The 25,615-nt window shown below is 30.9% G+C and overlaps 1 protein-coding gene across 13 annotated transcripts in view; it reads right to left on the minus strand.

The window, feature by feature from the left end:
- Positions 1-13,681: 13,681 nt before the first annotated feature.
- Positions 13,682-25,615, minus strand: part of Ipp (inositol polyphosphate 1-phosphatase) — a 48,502-nt gene continuing 36,568 nt past the window's right edge. For all 13 annotated transcript variants that reach the window (XM_043055058.3, XM_016051825.5, XM_016051828.5 and 10 more), the window contains 3 exons: positions 25,141-25,402; positions 21,347-21,524; positions 13,682-16,813 (listed from right to left, as the gene is read on the minus strand). In XM_043055058.3, the coding sequence (XP_042910992.2) occupies positions 16,270-16,813; positions 21,347-21,524; positions 25,141-25,402 (984 nt within the window). In that variant the 3' untranslated portion in view covers positions 13,682-16,269. The remainder of the gene's footprint in view (positions 16,814-21,346; positions 21,525-25,140; positions 25,403-25,615) is intronic.

A 25,615-nucleotide genomic window follows, 5' to 3' on the forward strand; every position in this document is an offset into this window, starting at 1 on the left:
AAGAAAATTTTTCGATTACTTTTTTAGGACAGATCGGAATATCCCGAAATATGCTTAATGAAGTTAGCCCTGATAGCCTTTCTTCTTTAGCATTATTTCTTGTTGCTGTTTTTACGCGTTTAAGAGTAGAAAAAGTTCTTTCTGCAGTTGCTGTGGTGATTGGCAACGTAGCCAATATTGATAACAAGCAATAAATGTTTGGGAAATAGATACTGTCACATTCGCTGAAAATGCCGTATCTGGTCTACTAAAGGGTTTCACACAGGTTCCACTTTGATGCCCTTACTTCCATTTCTCCCATGAGGTTTTCGATGTCAATGAAATCTGCGTCGATTCGGAAATTGCAAAAAATTAATATCAACGTTCACACAATACTTAGGTAACACTTTATTGAGAGATGCAAGAGTATCTTCGTGCTTCGAAAATCTTTCAATCGATTGGGCAGCGAAATAATCTAAAAAAGGAATGTATATATTTTGACGGAGGTACTGCTCTGGGTCTGTGTTCTGATTTTTTATATTGCTACGGTGATTTTGATAGGATGCCAATCTAGGAAGTTTTACATCTAGATCCAAACTTGTGAAAGTATTAAGGAGTTCCGAATATAGCTTTTGAAATTCATACTCGGCATTTTGTTTAGAACTGTGTTGTTTATTGATTTTACATGTATCAAAACTCCATTCAAATCTAGATGAATTTGTTGTCCTTGATATCCTACTAGATGTCCTAAATCTAGATATCCTACAAACAAGTAAAGTAATGTAAAACTCACTTTTAGTGATAGTAGAAATAAGATTGTCCGCTTTAGAGGAAGCATTGCGGTTTCCAGAAGCCTTTACTTCTTCGAGAAGTTGAATTATTTCTGGATAAAGTTCTTTAAATCTAATGATTGCATCATGGTTTTCTATCCATCTTGTTTCGCAAAAAGATATTATTTTTTTGTATTTTTCATTCGGCAAATTCGTTTTGATGATGTCTTCTAAAATTTTTGTTCTTTTGGCAGACGATTTGATGAATTTTGTTATTGTTTCAACTGTGCCAACACAGTTTCTAATAGCTTGAATACTACAAGAGTGACTAATTGCTAAATTCAAAGAGTGTGAGGAGCAATGTACATATATAGCTGTTGGGTGTAATTCTTTGATGGCTGCTTGAACACCGTTAAAGTCCCCTCGCATTGCAGATGCTCCGTCGTAGCCTTGTCCGACAATTTTTGAAACATTAACTCCTAAATTTCTTAATGATTTTAAAATAACATCAGTTATTCCGCGTCCAGATAAGTCAAAAATTCGAACGAATTGAGGAAAGTCTTTTCTAACAATTGGCGCATCACCTGTCACATCGATGCAACTTGCACAAAGTGTCAGCTGCTCAGTTTGAGTTATGCCATCTGTCTGCAAGAATAGCAAAACAGCTTGCTTCATTGATTCTATCAACAATTGTCTCTTGGATAATGGTACCACAAATCTCTATTAATTCATTTTGAATGGATGGACTGATGTACATTCTATTACCACCACATTGGTTAATATGCTTTTTCAAAGTTTCATCCCCAGATTTAGCTCTCATTCTCAGTAATGCCCGGAAATTTCCATAATTTATTATGGGCTCATCACTATCTAAGTTTAAGGGTTCACTGTCTTTAGTTCCTCTTAAAGCCAATTCTTGCCTCCTACAAAATATTAAGGTTTCGACAATTAGGACAAGTCTCTCTCTATTTTCTTCTGCTTTTTTTGGCACATGAATTTATTTGCAGTTCAATACTTTCAGTTTTTCTATCAAAAATGTTTACAAAATTCTGAAAAACAATTGATTTCGGGGGAGGAGTCTAACCGAAGGAAAGATGAGCCACAAGGTCAAGTGAAGATGATGCACTAGCGAAGGTGGTGTACTGGGAAAAGGTTTGATTCGACAGTTTTTGTTTTTCTTTTTACTGAGAGGCTCAAAGAAAGACTAAAAATTTTGAATCCCAGAATTTCGGGGGGGATTTATCCCGACTCCCCTCCCCCCCGGCTACGGGCCTGCTTGCGTCACTCGTATACACTGCATTCTAAAATAAAATGATTGTCACATTGCACCTTAGAAAAGTGACTTGCTGCATCCTAAAAAAAGACGACTCGCCCAACTCATATAGATTACAACTATAAAAAAAGGTATCACGCATCTTGAAAATGCATTGCAACTTAAAAAAGCAATATATATTTCTCAGGTGTGTTGCTATTTCATCTGAAATAAAAAAAAAGCGGCATTCTGTTCTTTTCACCCTGATTTTTCTTGATGCATAGCTCAAGGTAGCTTGCATCTTCCAGATTCACTGCAACCTTAAAAATACACACGCATCTATCAGATGAATTGCACCCTAAGCAATTGACTTGCATTTCTCAGATGCATTGCAACTTAAAAAGCGAGTTGTAGCTTTTTGCATCCTAAAAAGGCTACTCGAGCAATTTTACGTACACTACACCTAGAAAAAAAGTGACAAAATCTATGAAGGGCATTGTAACCTGAAAAAGCGAGATACATCTTTCAAGTGTATTGCTATAGCATCTTAAAAAAGGTGCTTTCTGCTCTTTATACACTGATTTTTCAGGGTGCATCTCTAAGATTCTAATAATGCCACGCTTGTGTATCAGATGAATGGCCCCTTAAAAAAGTGACTTGCATCAGTCATATACATTGCAGCTTAAAAAAGCAACCTGTTGCAGGCAGATTACAATTTTAAAAAAGTGACCCGCTTCTCTTAAATGCATTGCAACCTAAAAAAGCGGCATACATCTCTCAGATACACTGCAATTTAAAGAAGAAACTTTCTGTTCTTCTTTAAAATTGCAGTCGCCCTAAAGAAAGCGACTTGCATCTTTTAGATTCAAAGCATCACAGCGACCTGAAAATATCACATGTATCTTTCAGATGCACATTGCACACTAAAAATGCGACTTTCTGAAATGACGTCTCCCAGATTCTAGGAAGTGCAAGATAAACTGTTTGAGATTTTCAAAACAGCAGCTGCTTTTATTTATTCTTGTTTGAATTCAAGCATTTGTTGTTTTTGGAAGAATAAAGCTAATAAAAGAAATTTACTTTAGTTCTTATTCACAGTTAAATAAATGTTTTAAAATTGAATCGAATCGATACAATTACTCGAAAGTACCTTTTTGTTAACACAAAAACTAAATTGTTACGAAATGTAAACCATTTTTTAATTCCACCATTTTATTTCAACAACCAATAAAAAAGTCCATTTGGGAAAATAATGTCATGGTTTACACAACTCCTGCTCAATTAAACAAGCGTTAGAATAGTCTTAAATCCAATTGTTAAATAAATTAATTATTTGAAGATGAGTACACTGATGTAAATTACGTCAGATAAATCTCATACATGATTAATAGAAATCCGTGATATGCCAAATAAAAGAGCAATAAATTATACCTTCGAATTCGATTCCGCTTTGTTTACGAATAACTAGTGAAGCATTTGTAAATTAGATAATTAAATTTACAAGAGTTTCCTTACTTCATTTAAATGATTGTACTCTCTAACGAATGAAAATATCTTAATTTATTTACAGCTTGAACTTATTGATAAAAGCATCTGAGAAAATTCGAAACCATGAATACTTGCTTCGTTTGTCTTGGGTAAACTCAGATGCTTATTAAAAATCCACACAAAGCTATTTGAGTTGATATAATACTAAATAAATTCAATGAGGTGGAATCGTATATTCTTTTTCAACAGAAGATCTCATAACTTGTTTAAATGGATTATGTATCTCAAAAAGCATGTAACCTTACAGCAACCTTGTGTCGAAATTTTTACAGTACAGAACCCGTTATCCGGAAATCAGAAAACCAAAAAACCGGAACGAAATTCGATAAATTTTCCCGCCATTTTTTAAACAGAAATTTTTTTTCCTCATAAGATTTTAGGATTTTTCTTTCTTTTTTGAAAGATGTTCACCTTACCATCATTTTGGAAATAATCATTAGTGTATTACTTCATCGTTTTTTCTTCTTTTTAAGATTATTTCCCAAAAAAAAATTTTTTTTGGTTGGGTTTAACAATAAAAAAACGGCTTTTTGTAGCGATTCAGAAAACCGGAAAAATCAGTTATCCGGAATAGCGATGGTCCCAATCGTTCCGGATAATCGGTTCCCTACTGTATTTTTATTGTCACGAAAATCTTTGTATTTAAAACCTTTTTTTCAATAAACCAAAAGTATACCAATTTCAAACCTTTCATCCTAAAAGGATTAAAAAATATTTTTTAAAGCTTTTTTAAAAAGTATTGTCACTCAGGTTCATGATGACGTTTAAGCTGACGTCACACTAGCGATGGGATCAAATTGCTCAAGCTGAGCATACGAGACTTAGCGACAAGAAACCTTATAATTACCTAGATTTAAGAGTATTTTCACCTTGAGACTAGCTTTATTAAAGGATTTTTTTCAAGCTTGAAAACACTAAGACAATCTCGATTTAAGGTTTTTATATACAAGTTTGTTTTCCAAGGTTTTGTATTAGGGTAATAATGTACGTATAATGGCAGTGGCGTACGCAAGGGAGGGGTTTAGGTGTTTAAACACCCCCCTTGAGCTCAGACAAAATGGCAAAAATAAAAATTTTAGTAGAAATTATGCGAGCTATTATTTTTTAAGACTATATATTTTTATCTGCCTTATTCCTACTTTTTTTTTCTCACGGTATTTCTCAGAATACTGAAAAAACATTTACTATAATAGGGTTGTACTTGTGAAACCAAAATCACGTGATACTGTTACGGACTGGTTCCTTTCAGTCGTACCAGTACAGTTTTCGAGATTGGCTGTCATTTGCGAGGTCTTTACGCGATGATTCTGAAATCCTAGACGTTCTGTCGTCTTTGAGACAATTCGAGAATTTTGGAGATTCGGTGAAAAATTATATAAAAGGGTGAACGGAGTACAGTAGAGTTAGTTAGTCAGACTAAGAGTTATCTCTGCCGCTTGTCTTTCGGAGCTTGTCACTAAATCTGTTTTGATTTATCTCAACAAAAAGTTCATTCTATCGCCGAACCCGTCATCGCCACTATTTCGACTAGTGAGGAAATCGGTAACAATACCACAGGAGATACTGTGCTGGTTGAAAAGTTATTCTGTCCAGCTCGAAACTTTGAGATCGTAGTATAGCGGATATTTCTACCAATCCATATTTATATATATTTGCTGTTCTTGGATCTTTAGGATGTCAAAACGCAAGAATTGAACAATTTTTAATTATTTTGAGAAAAAACCGCGACCTGAAATTAGTGAGGTGACAGCATCTAGTACCAATGTAAGTTTTTCTGTTGTACAGAAATGTGATACTTCCGTTGAAGAAAACGTTTCTAGCATAACAAAATCTGATGAATGTGAAAGTGACCCTCAAAGTGTTACTTCCCACCCATATGACATTGGACTTTTTTTAGAAGATATTAGATTATGTTCTTTAACTTAAAAAATCAAATCAAAATTTAACTAAACAATGTTGTCTAAATAAAAAGTCAAAATTGTCTAGCTGTCTAAATTAGGGAAATAATAGTGCTTTATTACAGACTCGAATTTCTTTTAGTAGTTTCAGAAAATTATGAACACCCCCCTAGAAAAAATTCTGCGTACGCCACTGTATAATGGAACAGATTATCACAGATCTTGTTTTAAGGTTAGGTTTACACGTAAACCGCATAATAAACCTTTTTAGGTTTACATTAAAAGGTTTCTGCTGAGTTAAAATAAACCTTATTTTGCTATCTGGGATCTTTATATAAAAAGTATATTTATCATTTATCTGATTAAAAAATACTGCAATTTTCGTGATTATTTGGCGGTGCAAAAAACGTGAAAGGGATCAATTTAGAAATCAAAGCCAACAGTATGAAAGTTTCATAATAAGAGTGTACTTTAGTCTGTATAGTTACTCCACATATTACAACAGTTTTCGCATATTTTGCAATTGAACGGGAAAAGTATGAAATGAATACTTTACGCATAGTACAGCGTAGACTTTATTTTAAATATGCTAAATTTCACTGGGTCGATAAAATGAGTACCAAGCTGCTTGGGAACTGAAGGTCCCATGTTCGGCTGACCACCCAACCTAGGTATCTGCGCCATCAACCCAGACCCCAAGGTTAAGAAAACTGGGATGGCCCTGGCCCTCTATGGGCTGTTGAGCCACTATGTTCAGTTTAAATTTACTTCATTAATTAATTTTATTTTAATTATAAAAGAAGTAAGAATTGCTTTAATTTTTAAACTATTAATAATTTTATTTTAATCATTAATGAAATTGGAAATAAAATTAAGACTAATAACTGAATATTAATTTAAAAGGATACAAATTTAGCGTGACAAATTTGGTAGAATAAATCACCTCCTAACACTTAATTTGCATAGTTCGCCTTTGATCCCTTTAAAATATTAAACGGAATATTTCACGAATTAGCGTCTTCACTATCCTAAGAACCCCCACATTCTTATCTGAATTACATTTCAAGAAACGTGTCTTGTATATTAAACACTCAAGTGCTGCTGTTATGAAATGTTAAATGGTGATTACAACTGCTGAATACAGATGTGTTAAGCTGTCACGAATTTGCATATCTAAATTAGTTAAATTTCTACATTTAAATCCGAAGAATATTTGTGCAAAAGTATTTTCTTCCATTCATGTGTATTAAAAGGAATTCAGAATTTTTCTGTAAAAGCAGAAATTGCACGTCAGTAAAAATGTTGAGGAGTAAAGTGTTTAATTTATTGGAATCTTGATTTTTATAAAAATAATGCAATTATAAAAGAAAAGTAACTTTCGTCTACTTCCAATTTAAACGAAATAAAAAAATAAGGTCATAAAACCTGCCTCCTTCTTGACATCAACTAGGTCTTATTTAAATAAAGTTTATAAAGGTAGGTAGGTACTTTATTTTTCGTCGCACTAGAGCTGCACCATGGGCTATTGGCGACGGTCTGGGAAATATATTTTTTTTTCTCCAATGGCAGGCACTGAATTTGTATCTTTGCCTATACTATGCCAGAATTGTTGCTCATTTCGCGTTACCCAGTGGGCACCTGTGAACCAAAGTCACGGAGGCGAGCAACGTTGCCCACGCCACACTGCCACAAACCCGTTTATAGGGTGGGCCACATTCACACATCATGCACACACACACAACAGAGGACAGCACAAAGAGAGAGAGAAACATCCATGCCCAGAGCGGGATTCGAACCCGCAGCCTATGGCTTCGGAGTCAGGCACGCTAACCGCTCGGCCACCTGGCCGGCGTCTGGGAAATACATCTGAAGATGATCTGAAGACATGGCATCGCAATTTTGATCCTCTGCAGAGGGGATGGCTCCCCTGCTTTGACAGCCCGACTCCCTGCGGGCAAAGTTGAGCACTTTACTGTTGACCAGTTTAACGAAGACTGATACCGACCACCCTCGGTCCCTAACAAGGCTGATCAAAGTGGTCACCCACCCGCTTACTGACCTCAGCCAGTGATGCTCGACTTCGGTGTTCTACTGGGAACCGTTTCTTAACAATCAGTTCACTGCGGGACTAGTTTATAAAGAAAAAAAAATTTTAATGACTTTTCCAGTGGCAAAAAGATCATGTTTCATTTATAGGAACAAAAATTTATATATTTTGGGGAAAGTGGAGGTAAGATAGAGTAGGGAAGGCCTGCAGAAGCTAAACCTAGAAACTATCCCATTTAATCAAGATATTAATCGTGTACAATATGTTATTCCTGAAAAGTCATAGATGTTTTACTTTTTATTATTACCCATTCTTACCCCGCTAGTGAGTTAAGGGAATAAGACTCGAAGAGAAATTTAGAAATACTAGAATTTCAGGGAAACAAATAGATATTTCTATACCAATTTCAGAAAATTGTGCATGTAATTTACATGTGATGTAGTCTAGGCCAGTGGTCGGCAAAGTGCGGCTCCAGAGCCGCATGTGGCTCTTTGGCTCCTTAAGTGCGGCTCTGGCACAAATATCCACGGAAGGCGCAATAATATTTCCATTAAAAAAAAAAACTTAGTAAGAAAAAAATTACATCTTATTTTGATAAATTAAAATTTTTCTGTAAATCGAGAACATGTATAATTTTTTGTTTAAGTTAAGAGATAGATAGGTAATTAGAATTTTATATTGTTGTAAAAATACGTAACGAACATCGAGTTTAATTTTATTAATTTTCGTAAACGTAAACGCAAACCATGTACAAGCTACCGGCTTAAATTGTTCGTATGTTTTCGGCGTATTCCGGTGTGATACTTTTTCCAAAGTAGTGGGGGTCCAAATTGGCCTAAAATTAAAAACAACATACAAACCTGACTTACTCAAACTTTCCAAGGAGATGCAAGCACATTGTTCGCATTAATAAATATTTATTAAGTATGAAATTTAGTTTTATTTAGTGTACTACTTATTTAATGCAATAAAAGTTTACTAAACAAGCAGATTTGGCTCCTAACTTTTTTAAAAATTGTTGTAATGTTCATATTTGGCTCTTTGGCTAATAAGTTTGCCGACCGCTGGTCTAGGCCGTACTGTAGGGAAAATATGTACATAGGGAAAGCATAGACTCAGATCAAAGGGGTGAGAAAAATCTAATTTAGATGTAAGATAAACAATTTTTAAAACACTAAACAAGCATCATTCTTTTTTATTTTGATAAAAATATGAATAAAGCAACCACATGTCAAACATTATTAATTGTTTCATTTTGGTTCAAATGTAAAAAGAAAAGAAATTCCTTATTTTATTATTATTGACATGCAAATTAGACCACAAAAAAATAGTGTATCTAAAAAATAAAATAAAAGCTATTATAGCATAGCTAGAAAGAAAAGATTTGGAAAAGAACAGCATTTTACATATGAAATTATCTCAATTATTTCCTGTTTTTTTTTTTTTTTTTTTTTTTTTAATGTATTATTTTATGCTCCTTTTAAAATACATCAATATATCCCTGAAAAGGATGTACTAAATAATGCGTAAATATTTCTCAGACTGTAATGCTGTGAATATCCTGTCAGATTTATTATGCATAAACAACTTAATATGATGTTCAATATTTCTTTTTCTAAAGATGTTCCTCATTTCACAGATTTTCTATAAGAGATTGATTTGAAGTCAATTATTATTTTAAAAGTTTCAGCAAATATTCAAAACTTGTAAAATTGGAAACTTTTTTTTTTTAAAGTATTTGCGTGATTTAGATTTTTAACAGCAACATATAACTTTTAACATCAACAATAAATTATGCATAGGAGTACAAAAAAAAGTAAGAAAACAAGTCTTTTAACTTTTTAGCATTGATAAATGCTTGATAAAATTGAATAATTTGTTTGCGTTGAATTGAATGATATAAAATTTGCTCCCCTTGTTATTTTATCTTCCTAAAATTAGAATTATATACAAGTTTTTAGCTTATAGAAATAAGAATAAATAGTATATAGATTTCTCGTTTAATCATTTATACACTTTTTTTTTTTATTTATTAATATTTTTTTTGCTTCTTTTTTACTTTTATATGATTACTTGTGATGGTCATTATTATTTTTAATGACATCAAGAAACGCTTACAGGTAATCATAATTAAGCTTAATCTAAATATATGATTACTTATAATCATGATTAGAAGTAATCAAAATATAAAGTATAAAATTACAATATGAATTACAATTATCAGATCAATGTATGATAAGACATACAGTAAAAGTATGTGCATATGTATATGTATATACAATGTATAGTGCGCCCAAAAAAAAGGACCACCCTGAATAACTTTTGATCTAAAGATCTGATCTTCACGTTCTAGAACTCAATTTTAATGGCTCGAGGGGTGACCTCAAATATGTTAATTAATAAATGCAGACGATATTTTAAGTTACGAAATCAGACACAAAAAACTTACTTTTTCTGAATAAACATATCTTTATTATTTCGACAGATTTGAACTTCTGACCCCCGAAATATATGATTTAGCCGCAATCTGGGAAATTTGGTCCCAATAGTTTAAGTTATGATCCTAATAGCTCAAAAAAGTCCGACATTTAAAATGTTATTTTTCAGGAACTATTCGACCGATTTCGATCAAATTTTATATCTTGCCATGTAAAATTATTTTCTTTAAGATCTAAAAATTGTATACCTTAAAATTCAAAATTTTTTCAACCATTATATTAAATAAAATTATAAGTATATACTAAAAGTTATTTTTTGCATTGAATTATCTATGGATAAACGAATTTTATAATTCTGTACAAAGATTTTTCAATTCACTCAAAAAGTTGAATTAACATTAAGGGTTCGAAACTTTGGAGCGCCCTCCTGACCAAACTATTGGGACCATATTTCCCATATTACTTCTACCCCCTATATTTTGAGGGTCAGTAATCCGAATACATCGGAAATACGGTATGTTCATTTAGAGAAAGTACGTTTTAGTGTCTGATTTCGTAATTTAAAATCACGTCTGCAATAATTAATTAGGACACTTGAGTTCACCTTCTTGAGCCATTAGGAATGACTCCTAGAACGTGAAGATCCGATCATTAAATTACAAGCTATTCAGGGTAATTCTTTTTTCTTTTTGAGAATTGTGGGGAGGTGAAAAAACAGCCGAGTAAAATTTCTGACTTAATGATTAAATTTTCGCACTAAAAAGGACATATTACATATAAATTAACTTTAGTAAAGTCAGACAGATTTCGTAACTTAAATTATCTGCATTTATTAATTAGCATATTTTTGGTCACTCCCTCGACCCATTAAGATTGAGTTCTAAAACTTTAATATCCGATCATTAGATCAAAAGTTATTCAGAGTGGTCCAGTTTTTTTCCTTCCTTTTTGCGTACTGTACATATAATCTATGAATGTGCGAAAGCATATAAATACCACCGATATGCATGTAAAATATAAATATGAATATGTAATGTATAGTTATACTAATTAGATACATTGCATTATATCCATGTCCCAATAAATCATGTTTGCACTTGAATTCCGATTAAGTGTCCGGTTAAGTTAATGTGTTTCTGTATTTAACATCCAGAACCATGTGTTCAAGTAATTGGTTATTTTAAGTTCAACTTAACTTCATTCTATTCTGTAGAGTAATTATTTCGTTTGTGATTACTTGGTTGAATTTAGAGTTTAATCTTGAAATGCATGCTTTGACTTCATCCACTTAAATCAACTCCCATCTGTGAGGTTTCTGATTATTTTTAAATTATCTTTTTTCTATGAGTGTTATTGTATTAAAATTAGTTTAAATGATTTTTGTATTTGAATTCCAGTAAGCAAATATGTTTTCGGTTTATATATTTATTTTTGCAATTCAGTTAGATACCAATTGCGCTTTTTTGCTAAAGGTATCATTTATCCAGTTTAAATCCTTAAACATAGCGATGAATTTTGTTTAGTTAATAATATTTTTAAAGAAAATGTACAAAGAAATATTTCACAGTGTGATTACCGTTATAACTTTATTTTTCCAGATATACTTAACATAGTATTTTGAAATTTTATGGAATGCAATAATTAATTACACTGAGTGCCTAACCAAATCTTTCAACAAAAAATAAGCACATTTTAAGCATTCAAAAAATATTTTTAAGCACTATATACATGAACATATAAAGGAAGCTCAAAATTGAGAATATCTCGCAAAATGCAGCAGAGTTGCACATGAAAGTGCAATAATCTCACCGAACCCAGCTTATTATATGCACAAGCGGAAGTATTTAATCAAACCTGTAAAATGATTGGCGCTTTCTTATGCTAAGTACCAACGCTGAAACAGATAGTGATTGGATAAATTGTAAAAACGTTGAATAGAATGTGAAAAGCACGCTTTTATCCCAAGAGAAGCAATAAACTCTAAGTGCTCATTTTTTTTCTTCTTTCAAAAATTTGGATTACATTTTTCGAAAATATTGAACAGTTAAATCAGATTATTAGAACCAGGATTATGAAGAAGAAGAAAAAAAAAGTATACTTTTCCAAAACGCTGAAGAGAACAGGAAGTAACTAAAATCTAAAAACTTCTCTCATAGTTTTAAATATAATTTTAACCATAAAAAAATCAAGAGGATGCTTTTTATCATTAAAAAAAAAGAAGTTGTTTTTAGCTAAAACACGACAACAAAGTTTCCTAAACCTTAATTTTTCCCGTAATCTTCAATGTCATAATTTTTATTATAAAAAAACAATCAAGAGACTGTTTCTGTTTTTTGATCAATAAAAAAATAAAAAGTGGTTTTTAAAACAAGTTTTTTTTACTTAAAGTGAACAAATCGTAACAAATCAACTATTGCATAGATTTAACAAAAATAATCAACTGTATTTGAAAAAAAGAAAAATTAATTTCACAAATACAGAATTAGCGACACAATACGAAAAAATAAATAATATGTAACTTTACTTTGTTAACAGTAAATATCGATAACTTTATATTATATAACAGATCAAATTGGAAATACCTTTTGTCTATTCTAGATTTATTACAAATTTTAACATTTGATATCTGGCATTTTTATTTTATGTATGTATTTATTTATATATATTTTGCTGCTTACTACATCAGATAAAGCACAAGCTTATAAAAGTTTGATCCTGAGTAGGAGTTAAATTTTTTCACAACAATAATAAATAATCAAGACTTAACGGGGAAAAAAAGTGAAACAGTTCATCATTAAAATTTCTTTAATTTTTAAAATCAATTTTTTTTTTAAATTTTGATCGCCGAAAGGTGATCACAGGTTACCTATTTGCAAAATGGTTATTGTCTAATTTTTTTACTCTCTTTATTTGAGATATTCACCTGAATTATTATTTAAAATGATCCAGTTAGAACTGTAGGTTAGAATTTCTGATTCTTAATTAAAACAATAAAAACAAAAATAAGCATTCAAATGATCAAGTTCTCTTCCATTCACAACTCAAGAAGTATTTATGGAATCTCTCTGGTCCCATATCTCAAAAATAAGCTCACCAACTTAATGCATAACAAAATTAAAAGTGAGAAAAAGAATTCTAAAAAAAATTATCAAACAGCAGTCGTAGACGTAGCAACGCATGCAATGACGACCCGTTGCACTGCTTACTATTACTCTTGAAAACAGTTGAAAAATGTGATGATGTCCAAATAAAGTGCGCATGCCATTAAACCCAAAACAACACCCATTTTGCAAATGGGTTAGAGAATATCTTGTGGTTTTCAAAGTAAAATATTTCGAAACGAGTTGCAACGATATTTTTAGCATCAAAAACATTGATTTTTTGCGGTTAAAATCTTCGTTTCTTTTTAGACAAATATTTTTTTCCTTTCATATAATTTAATATAAAAAAACTATTATTAAATAAGATCTATCAAAAAATAATTCAATAAAAACATTCAAAAAACTTTTCAAATTCCACTATGTATGCACACCAAACAAAAGCATTGGTTTGTTAAACTATAAAAATGGTTTGAATTTTCAGCATTCCTAATAAAAAGTTACATTAAACCATGTTTTCACCCAAATTGAGCCTTGTTATTCTGTAATCAAATTTAATACAACATATGAAATATGAGAATTATTACATATTTTTCATAAGTATTGTATAGAAAGACAAATACTCTTTAGGGGAAGAATGAAATATGAGAATATTATTATATATATACTTTATTTAAACATTGGATAAATTACATATACTCAATTATCATCTAAGTATGAAATATGAAAATTATTATATACATTACCTACGCATTGTATACAATGACAAATGATCTTTAGACAAAGTATGAAATGCTAGAATTAGAGAGAATAAAAGAAGCACATTTATTTTTCTTTACTTTAAAGAAAATTATTAATGATTTTTTAAACCAAAGAAAAATATTTCTTTTATTCAATAAATTAAATGTTTTTAAGAATAACAAATTTCACTTTTCGGTTATTATTAACAATTTACCAATTAAGAAAAGCATCAGTGTAGTGTGGAAGATAACAGTCTTCAATCTTGATAAAGAAAACTATCAGTGTTATCAGTGAAAACCATCAGCATAAAAAATGCTGGGCCCTTACCTAATGACCCTTTTCCTTAAAATAACATTAGTGTATAAAATAATATTATATTATTAATAATACAACATTTATACCTTTCTCATCAAATAAAATATGAACTTATTTATTGCACAAACAAATTACTTTCTAATACCAATAAATCATAGTCACACTAATTAAAATTATGAAATAATCATATTTCCTACTTAGTCAATTTTTTGCATTGCATACAATACCGGATATCCAACTTTGCCAGTAATGCATATAGCGTTTTAAACAAAATCATGAATCGTGAACTATGAAATACATTAATCAGACGCTCATTTTTTGAATCCTAAATACAATCTTAAGTTGACTAGAACACAGTAAGATTCAATATAACATACTAATATTTAGAGTCACTTATTGTTAAACTTTATCAAATCAGTTTGCATAAGATGAAATTAGTTGAAGAGTATGTACAATTAAAAAAATATGAGTCTAGTACAGAGATGGCGAACCTACGGCACATGTGCCACATCCCTGTGTCAAGTGAAAAATGTGGCCAGGATAGGCAGGTTGGCGGGGCACTACACTCTCGTTCATGAGAACGGAAGTTTGAATCCAGCCGGCTGAAGAAAGGCCGAGTAGAAAATGGTGACTGGTGCACATTAAATTTGCTGGGTCACAAAGTCCTCAGTGTCTCCATAACAAATACCTATGGGGTACTAAATTGGAGATTGATCATTCTCTGGTTCAGGTCAAAATTATGATCTGTGAAAGAATGAATGGATGCATGAATGGGTCCCCCTCATAAACGGTTGTGATGTGTGGCAGAAGTCTAATTCTTGGCCACAGATGACGCCACTGGAAAACGACAACCGCACCCTTTGCCTTAATGGTCTATGACATCATCAACAACATATGAGAAATACATATTTAATTAAATTTATTCATAAACATTAAATGAAAAATATTAAAGAAAAAAACAGAAGCAACAATATTAGCAATCATTATAGGCAAATTCGGAATGATTTTGGAAGTTATTTTGTTTAACTGCAGTACCCCTCCACTAGAATTCAAAAACTTATCCCAATTTTCTTAGAAGTGCAATGAGATGTTAAAAGATAACCCAAACTAAATTGCAAATTATGAAAAAAATGTGTCAGCAGTTGTTTTAACAATGAACTCAGCCTAATTGTCTGTAAAAAAGCAGCATTGTTTCAGATTTAATTAAATATTCCATAAATACAGTAATTCTATAGTTTGAAATCAAGATACAATGGTTAAAAGATTATTTTTTAAATAGGAAAATAATAAGGGGCACACTAGACACCCTAAAATAGCAAGCAGTAATTTTAGAAAAAGGTTTGCCATCTCTGGTCTAGTATACGGAAACCATAAAGTGCAACTTTTTCGGCAATAGAAATTGGAAAATTCCTTATTGATTTTGAATTAAAATGAGCCATTTTGTTGATCAAATTTCATGATTTATTACTTGAATGGCTATTATATATTTGTATAGTAATTTTAGCAATATTACCCAAGTCAAAATTCTTGATGGTTCCATCAAACAATTTTGATGGTTCATGTTGGTTTCAGTGTGACTTATGATGGTCCAACATCGTTTGATGGTCACCATCATTCAACATTTTCCATCATGTGTTCATGGTTTTTGATCTGCCAACAAACTTCCATCATTGAAGATGCTACTTTAAAACTGCAATGGTTAACCATCAAGGGAAGTTTGACTTTCATAGACCAACAATCTCTGATGGTTCAAACTATAAATTTTCATGATGATGGTTTAATGAGAATTCTTGTTGGTTCTCAGGAATATACCATCAAAACAATTTGGGATTTTAATGCATGACCATCAAAAATCAATCCGAATTCCTACATTCTGTGGTGGCTCATGATCGCTACAACACTTGATTTCCAAGAAACTATGCAGGTAATTTCTGATGGTTCACCATGAATAAACCATCAAAACAAGTTGCTATTCTTATGTTGAACCATCATAAATCAGTCAGAATTCCTGCATTGAGGTGATGGTTACTTATGTTGGTTACTATCAAAAAATATAATGGTTCATGATGGAATTATTGATGGTTATCATCAAGATTATGTTGGTCCATCAATGGAAAACCATTAAAAATTTTGACTTGGGTAGTATTTAAGGAAGACATCATCAGTAAACATCACATCTTAAATTAACGTACAACATAACCAGAATTCTTAAGGAATCTTACAAAATTTAAGGCTATGTTTGGATCTCTATAAGCTAGAATACCATCAAGATTTTGAAAGGCTTCAGTTCCTGTCTTGGAAGACACAGGTTTGTATTTCACTTGTCGTCTCTTTAAGAATTCCATGTTTACTTCATCACAATCATTAATGGCTTCTTTTAGTCTTAGCATTCCACCACCAGCAGCCATTAGGATGGCGTGTGGCCCACATGTGTCCCAAAAATAGGTGGAACTTTTTGAAAGAATATACAAGTCAGACTTTTTAATGGCAACAAGAAGGGCTTTGTGTCCAGCACCAGCAGAGTGCACCACTTTGTATTGTCTTTTAATGATTTCTAGTAATTCGATACTTTCACTAGAACTCGTCAAAACTGTTTTGTCCTTATCTGGATGAAGGTCAGAATCTTCCTTAACGGATGCATTATGGTCGTTGGGCGTCGACTGGACACTTGAAGACACAATAGATGAATTTTTATAATGAATGCCCCAGAAAAACTTACTTTTCCATCTGAAACAAATTAGATTAAAACTACAATCATAGGTATAATGAAACATCATAATTCATTAACATTTTAAGCAGATACCACAGAGAAAAATAATTCTTTTTTTAGAAGAAAAAAAATTTCCATTTTGAGAATCCTGATCACAAGAGTTTTTAGGCAGTTATTTTTTTACAAGCAAATTTATTGATATTAAAACTCCAAATTGCAAAAATCTAACTTCCTAACAGCAATACTTTAAAAAAGACAAAAAGATCTCTTTTGCACTTCAATTATAATCTTTGAAATTTCTAAAAAATAATACTCATATGCTCATCTTTTTAACTATGCGTTACATGAGGATAGTCTATTTTTAAAATTATAATATGTTTTTTATTAAAATAATGCTAAGAATGAATACATTTGATTATAAAATAAAAATTGAATTTGTACAAAAACACCTAAAATAAGTTAAATATTCTTCTTCCATTTTAAACTTTCTTTTTTTTTGAATTTGATATTCTGCCTTAACCATACTAAAAAACTGTAATGGAGATAATATCATCCTTGATTAGAAAAATTCTGCTGAATATTACATTGTATTGATAAGCCGGTGAATATAGGGACTTTCCTATGGTATTCACTACAGCAATATTGAAATAAAATAATGTATTTGTATGGTGCTTGACTTTTAATGGCAAGCTGCATACAGTTTTTGCCAAGGATCAAGGTTAATATAGCTTACTGACGCTCTGCAGATTAAACATTATCTATAGAGTACTCGATAGACAATTTTTATAGTGTGGTCAGATTCGGTAATTATTTAAATCTGCAATTGTCAAGAATGATTTATCAAACTATGCATTTCTTTCACTTCAGTAAGCTAAATTTAGTTTATTACGCTTTGAATAACACGCATTTATATATACAGTATACTCTCGAAGTTGAAGGGATGCTAAAAAAATTTCGAGACAGTGTGTTTTTGAGATTACAAGCTCAGAACTAAATATGCTCTAAAAAGTAGAAAAATATATTCTAAAATATAAGTCTAAAGTAGAGTCATGAAACATGAGAATAGCTTATAATAAATATAAATGTAATTATAGTTCAATATAAGTCTAAATACAACAATGATAATCTTATTTTTAAAAGTAAGACAAAAATTATTGTGCATTAAATAGAAGAGAATTGGTTTACAATAGTGACTTCAGAGTGTCACTACAATAGAGACAGTGTGCTTTTGAGATTACAAGCTCAGAACCAAATATGCTCTAAAAAGTAGAAAAATATATTCTAAAATATAAGTCTAAAGCAGAGTCATGAAACATGAGAATAGCTTATAATAAATATATATGTAATTATAGCTTAATATAAGGCTAAATACAACAATGATAATCTTATTTTTAAAAGTAAGACAAAAATTATTGTGCATAAAATAGAAGAGATTTGGTTTACAATAGTTTTACATTTTAATTTTCCGAAAAAATTCATTTCCTACTTCAAAAAAAAATTTGACATAACAAGGTTTTGAGAAGAAACTTTTTGATATAGGAATTCAAATAAACATTAGGTAGATATGTAATGTCAAGGAGAAAAATCATTTTTTGACACAACTAGGTTAATGAGATATCGAAGTTCGGGATACCTAGAGTATACTATATCTAATTATTAAAAGAATTTATGTAGCAGATAAAAATCAATAAAAACATGAATTTATTATGGTGATAATATTCAATAAGTTTCAAGTAAACCTCAATTTTAATTACTTCACTATAATTAAAGATACTTTACCCATTTATTACCAGTCATAAAAATGGTCTAAATATAAAAAATACATCTACGAGAAAAAGTGGTAGCACATATTTATTTATACCAATGAACCAAATGTATATTTCTTTCAGTAATCTGCCACTTTAACTTTGAAAAAAGCTTTGACTTCGAATTTGTATTATCAATATATCACAGCTGGCAAAACTATCTCACATTTACAAAATCAATGTAATAATGGAAAGTTTGCCCTACCATTTATTTTATTTTTTGAAATAAGAAACCATCCTTTTAAAATAATACCTATAACTGTTTTCTTGCTTGATTCTTGTACTTTACTTGAATAAAAAAAATAACACTAAAATCGGGAAACATACGTGAGAAATCCAAGGCAAATTGTTGTAATAAATTAATGCAAACTGAGGTTGTTAAATTCACTGCTTTTCCCTCATATAAAAAGTTTCACTTAAAATATACAAGATGCTAAGTAATAATCACCCTCAATTTATACTATTAGAGTCCTTGTCAAAAAATAAATAAATGTGATAGCAAACTTTTGAAAAGCACACACAAAGAGCAGAAAGTTCAAATATTTTGCAGGAAATTTAAAAATTATTAAAAAAATTCTAAGAAAATTTTATTGCAAATTTAAAGAAACTGATTCATTTCATTTTCAATTTTTTAAAAAAAAAAACCTTTACTGATTTTTGACATAGTGCTGTGACCTGAATATAACAAAAGGTGTTTTTTCAGCAATATAAATATAATTTTCTTCCAAAATTTTTGTTAATCAACGAAAATTTCAAAAATTCACGCTGTGATGCCATGTTGTAAAAAATTTTTGACCAGTATCTGTGTACGCAAAAGCTTTTGTTTTACGACATCTCTGCACATTAGGGGGTTACAAATATATAAATAAATATTTAAAATGTTATTAAAATCTGTAAAATCACTCAAGGAAGGCTTTTTAGAAAACATCAACTCCAGATTTATTTTCTGGTGAAACTCTTGTTTCTAATAGAAGTTACTCAAATTCCTTTTGTTGGACCTGGTAAACAAACAGATCTTGATTTTTTTCAGACATGCCATCCTTAGAAGTGATTCATTATTATATTATTTTATACATTTCTTTGTATATTGCACAAAATAGGTATAGATTTGTCAATAGCCTTTGTTAGTCGTATTTGAGAGAAAAACACTCTGGGGGTTAAAATGCATAAATTAGGTGAAATTCAAAAAGTTTGAGGATGCAAACATAAAGACGGCCATGATTCAGACTTGAAAAACAGGGTCCATGAAAAAGTTTTCTCCCTGCAAATATTATTTAAAGTTTCACCAAAATGGCTTCAAAAGTTTAATAAAAAATATGGAATTGTTTGTAGAAAAATTAACAGTCTCTTAAAAACACATTCTCAAAAAGGAAAATACTGCTTATCTTTCAAAAGCATTTGTTGATGATTTACAAAATTTTTTTAAAGATTCGAAATTCAATGATAATCAAATGTTTAATACTGATCACATAATTGAGAAAGGAAATTTGTTCAGGAAGAAAACTCGATTTGTTGGGCTCCAAACAGTTTTTAAAGTGCTACACTGTCTATCCACGCAATGACACATTCATACACTGTAATGCCAACAATCAGCACAATTGGCAAGCTACTGAGGCCTTTATTCATAACTCCAGAACTTAAAGAAAAATTTGGAACCAGAGTTAAAGAAAATATCTTTCAAACTTATATTGACGCCAATGCTTCAAAATCATGGCAAATGGATCAAAAGCGCTGAGGAAATATTTATCACAGATGTATTTTAAAAAAGTACCAGATGAAACTATATTTTTAATTGGATTCTAGGAGAACCTTTAAAAACAAAGATTCGGTTGACAGTGTTACACCCACAGTTAAAAATAATCCTGTATTTATCATGCTTTCTAAAACCATTTATCTAGTTCAGCTACATAATAGGTACAGTTTCAAATTTAGTTATGACTGAACAATAGCAAATTGATTTGTTCCATAGAGATGATATTAAAAAATATTCTTTGCTCACAATCAAACATGTGAAACTCCATATAAACATGTGAAAATACAAATGACACGCTAGTTCTAGTATGCACAGACTTTTCGGTTCGATTTCAGAGGAGGAAAATTAAGCCTGAAATTGAGAATATCTTGCAAAATGCATCAGAATTGCATATGAGAGTGCAAGAATCTCACCAAATGCAGCTCAGTAGACGCACATGCGGACTCGCAAGTATTTCATCAAACATGTGACATAATTGGTGCTATCATACGCTGCGGACGGATGGTATGCCAAAATGGATTGCTGTTGAATGAATTGAGAAAACATTGAATAGAACAATGTGAAAACCACGCTTTTGCATAATATGCAGCGAAAAAACTGCAAGGTAAAGAAAAAAAATCTCGTTTTCGAAAAGGGAAAATAAAGCACTTTTTTAAAAACATTCCATGAAAAAAGGACTTTTAAGGGCTTTTAAAAAACGAAAATCTAAAATAAGCACTTTTAAAAAACGCTACACACCATGGTCTCAAATGCAAGTAAGCTTTAACATTTCCCTAATGAAAATTGCGACCAAATAATCAATTACTTTCCTCCCGTAAAGGAAATATACGTCCCTATTGCTGCCCGATGGAAAAAATCTTGGTTTCATAGTCACAGCAAACAGAATAAAAATAATTTTTTAAAAAAAATAACAGTGAAACAGTAAATCATAAGCATACAAATAAGCTCTAAATGATAAGCAAGTGTTTACAGATCAAGAGAGTAAAACATACTTAGCGTTTTCAGACGACCTAGAATGGAATGGCTGGTTTACAACACCTATGACTGGTACATAAGTCTCTAAATCATAAGCACCAATCAAAACACACACACATTTTAGTCCATTATTTTGCTCAGTTCCTTCCGTTTCACTCTCCTCGCATTTTCCTTCTATGAATTCAGCAATGGAATCTGAAATAAAATACATACGCTTTGTACAACACTTTAACACTCACAACACTTAACAACTTTTTATATTAAATTCTAGATTTTAAAATTATGTAGTTAAGGTAAATTTAAAAAACGAAAAAACGCATTCTCAAAAACTAATTTTTGCAAAAAATTATTGGTTGGAGAATGAGTATTATAAATGTTTGAATAGGCATTAGCTCCAGAATACAATGAAAATTGAAGTATAAAGAAAGAAAAAATATCATTAAGCATTCGCCTTCCAATGAGGTGAACCAGTTTTGAGTCACAGCAATTGCAGTTTTATTTGAATTCCACACCCGACTCGTACCAGTCACAATGCTCATATAAAACATCCTCAGTAGTAGACGGATCATGGGTCAGAGTCCTGAACCGGGCAAACCGTGGGAGGTTTTCCTCTGTATGAATTGCAAATGCAAGTTAGTTCCATCAAAAAGTCCTCCACGAGGAATATTTCTCCCAATACTCGATCCAGAAGTTCCCTTGTCTTCTGGCTTGGGTTCAAAATTACAAGGCTATGGAGGTGAACATTAGCAGTCGCAAACCCAAAAATTAGGTGGGCTGTTCAATGACAGTTATATAAAAAAAAATGTAATAGCCTGAGCTGTGTGGTCACAATCTATTGAGTATTTCGATCTGAAAGTGGAGACCTATGTTTGATTTCAAGCGATGGTTGATCAATAAGAATTCTGTTTGCAGCTCAAATAAAGACAGTGCTCTCGTAAAATATCCTCAGTAGTAGACAGATCATGGATTAGAATTCCCTTGTCATCAGCCTGACTAAAGTTTTTCTCTTTATATAAAACAAATGGGGGTTAATTGAACAAAAAATGCTATTCATGAAGGCTAGATTGCCTCAGTGCTTGATCTAGGAGTTCTTTCGTCTTCGAGATTGGATATAAAATTAAGAGACTACTGGGTCGAACATAGTAGTAAACCCAAAAAAGAGTTGACTGTTCAGTACCAGTTATTTATAAAATATATAGCAAAATGAAATAGCAAATGAAAATTCTAACCTAAGCTAACTAGAAAATTCTAAACTAAGCCAAAACACTAACTCAATATTTCAGGGCCTGTGCTAAGCATTCGCCACCTCACCAAATGAGAAAAAATTTTAAATTTGGCAAATAAAATTGTGTTTTGGTGTAAGTATTGGCGATTGATTTTCTCCACTGGAAAGAAAAATATATATTTAACTCAATCCTCTAAATTACGTTAGAATGAATTTTTCAGTATTTTTTATTCAACTAAAGTAATTTTCAGTAGATGAGCCACATAACCCATTAGAATTGGGTCCAAAAAATATAAACCCGAAAACAACTACCGTAAAATAGTTTTCTATGGGAAAAAAATTTCTCACATAAAATTTTTAAGAATTGCAATTGGCAAAGACTTTTGAAAATTGACGAATACTTTTGATATTTGGCTATTTTACAGGCTAATCATTTAAAATCCTTAGAGTGGCCCTCGTATCGGTCAATAAAATGTTAATACTGGGAGTCAAAGGTCTTAACATACATATATTAAGTATCTTTATAGAAAATGAAATTTTTTAAAAAAATACACTTTTAAAGTTTTAATCTATTATTTAAGTGAGAATTTTTTTTTTAACTTTAGCCATTCTTTATGAAAATCTTGAAGAGCATAAAAGTTATTAAAATTGTCAAAAACCAGTTCATTTGTGTAGTAGAACTGGAAGTGCTTTCATTAGAAATCTTTTTTAAGCTTAAAAAATATTGGTTTTAGTTGATTTTAATCTCTCTGTTTATCATTTTTACTTCAATTCTGTTTATCAATTGGTCATAGTTTGAAAGCATGTTTGTTACCACTCACTTAAACATTAATTAGTGATCTCCTAGTATATTTCTTAATTAAATTAATTTATTAATATTTAATTAATTTCATTATTCAATTAGTTTAATTTTTTAATTTTAGAATTACCATACAAAAAGAATGATCATTATGACACACCTTTTACATCTATTTTATTTGCAATATTGAAAATTAAACCTGATTCACATTTCCTACAAGAAGTTTACTTCAAAATATATTATTTACATTACATAAAATAGACCACAATAAGATTCTGACACGGACTAATAAAGATATGTGTTCTTACTATAAAATATAAGGTTCTATAGAATTATATTAAAACACATCTTCTGATTTTTTAAAATTTAGGAAGAGGTTCAAAATTAACAAAATATGTCAATAATGAATACAACTTTATAAATGTATGTCTTATTTTTTTTTAAAAAAAACTGCTACTGTTTTATAACTGCAGATGTTGCTGATTCAGCATTATTTAAAAAAAACTGCCATCTATAGAAAGTGAAAAAACATTTTGCCTAATGGTATCAAAGATATATTTCCTATCCGATTTTGCCATTTCATCGGTTATTGTTGTTGTTTTGGTTCGTGCACACTACCGTAATTTTTAGCGATGTTGCTATAGGGGATAATTTTTCTAAATAATTGCCCAGCATGATCTGAAGCACAAGTTGGGAAGGAAATTGCACAAATTGTTTTTTTTTCCCCCTCTATCGTGCACTAAATAAAAAAAGCAGGAGAAACCACCCTGAAGGTCTGAGGGCGAAGATTTGAGGAAAAAGCAGGAGAGTTGGTAGGTCTGTCGTATGTTAGGAAAAATTTTATGACATTTCACTCTGTAGCAAATTTAATTATGAACTATACATTCCAATATCCAAAAGCCCAATTTATTCAATGAATATTCATCAGTGGATATTTATTTATCTATTGGATCAGTATCAGTTTATAATTATCTATTGAATACAGTCTACAAAATGTAGTACAAAACTTCTATACAAGGAAAAAATTAAAAAGACTAGACTAGCATAACATTCTTTGATAAATTTAGAAAAGAACTACATAACTATGAGATCTGTTTAAGTTTCTAATTTATCTTTTTCAAATGTATCAATGGATATTTATTTATCTACTGGATATGGCCTGTGGAAAGCACTAGCATGAAACTTATATATTACAAAAAACTTGAGTAGGCATATCATCTTTTAAAAATGAACGACATCCATATATGATCTATCTAAATTTCTAATTTATTTATTGTATATGGTGTGTGGAAGGCACTAGCAAGAAACATATAAAAAAAAATTGAGCAGGCATAGCATTCTTTAGTAACGAACTACACACACATATGAACTATCTAAGTTTCTAATTTATCTATTGGATATGGTCTGTGGAAGATACTAGCATGAAACATATATATTACGAAAAACTTTGGCAGGCATATCATCCTTTAGTAATAAACTACATACATATATGATATATCTAAGTTTCTATTTTATCTATAGGATATAGTCTGTAGAAGGCACCGAGCATGAAACATACAATATATTACAAAAAACTTGAGCAGGCATATCATCCTTTAGTAATAAACTACATACATATATGATCTATCTAAGTTTCTATTTTATCTACTGGATATGATCTAGTGAAATGTATATTGTGAAATGTATATTGTCTAGTGAAATGTATATTGTATATTCTATACTACAAAACACTTATGTGGGCTGAAAAGAATATCATCCTTTGATAAATTCAGAAATGAACTATATACCTATAGGGTCTATCCAAATTCCTAATTTATCTATTGGATATGTATCAGCAGCAAAGCATTGTTTCTTCTCACAAAGAATCTCCGTGGAATGTAGAACATTAGCTATTGCTCTAGCAAAGTTCTTCCTTCCATCCAAGACTTTGCTAAGCATGGAAGTAGTTTCATCAGCTGAATCTGTCAGTATAACTTCGATCGATTCTCCTTGCGCATTCTTAAAAGAAATTTGCTCTTCTCCCTGAATTTTAGGCACAAGTCGTGGAAACTTTAAAAGAAAAAAAGAAGAACTAAATGATTTTTGGAAATACAATTAGAAATGGCAGAAAAAGAGAATCATTTACAAAAGCTTTTGAGTAATTTATTTAATTTTTTCCTCCAAGTAAAAAAATATCTTATTGCCTATTAACAATTCAAGGGGCATTTGCGAAATAGCGTTAAGTTTTTCAAACTGTACAAATCTCTTTCTCTTTTCTTTCCT

This window comes from Parasteatoda tepidariorum, chromosome 6 (genome assembly GCF_982258835.1).
Source record: "Parasteatoda tepidariorum strain Cologne lab strain chromosome 6, Ptep-v5.0, whole genome shotgun sequence".
Lineage (NCBI taxonomy): Eukaryota > Metazoa > Arthropoda > Arachnida > Araneae > Theridiidae > Parasteatoda > Parasteatoda tepidariorum.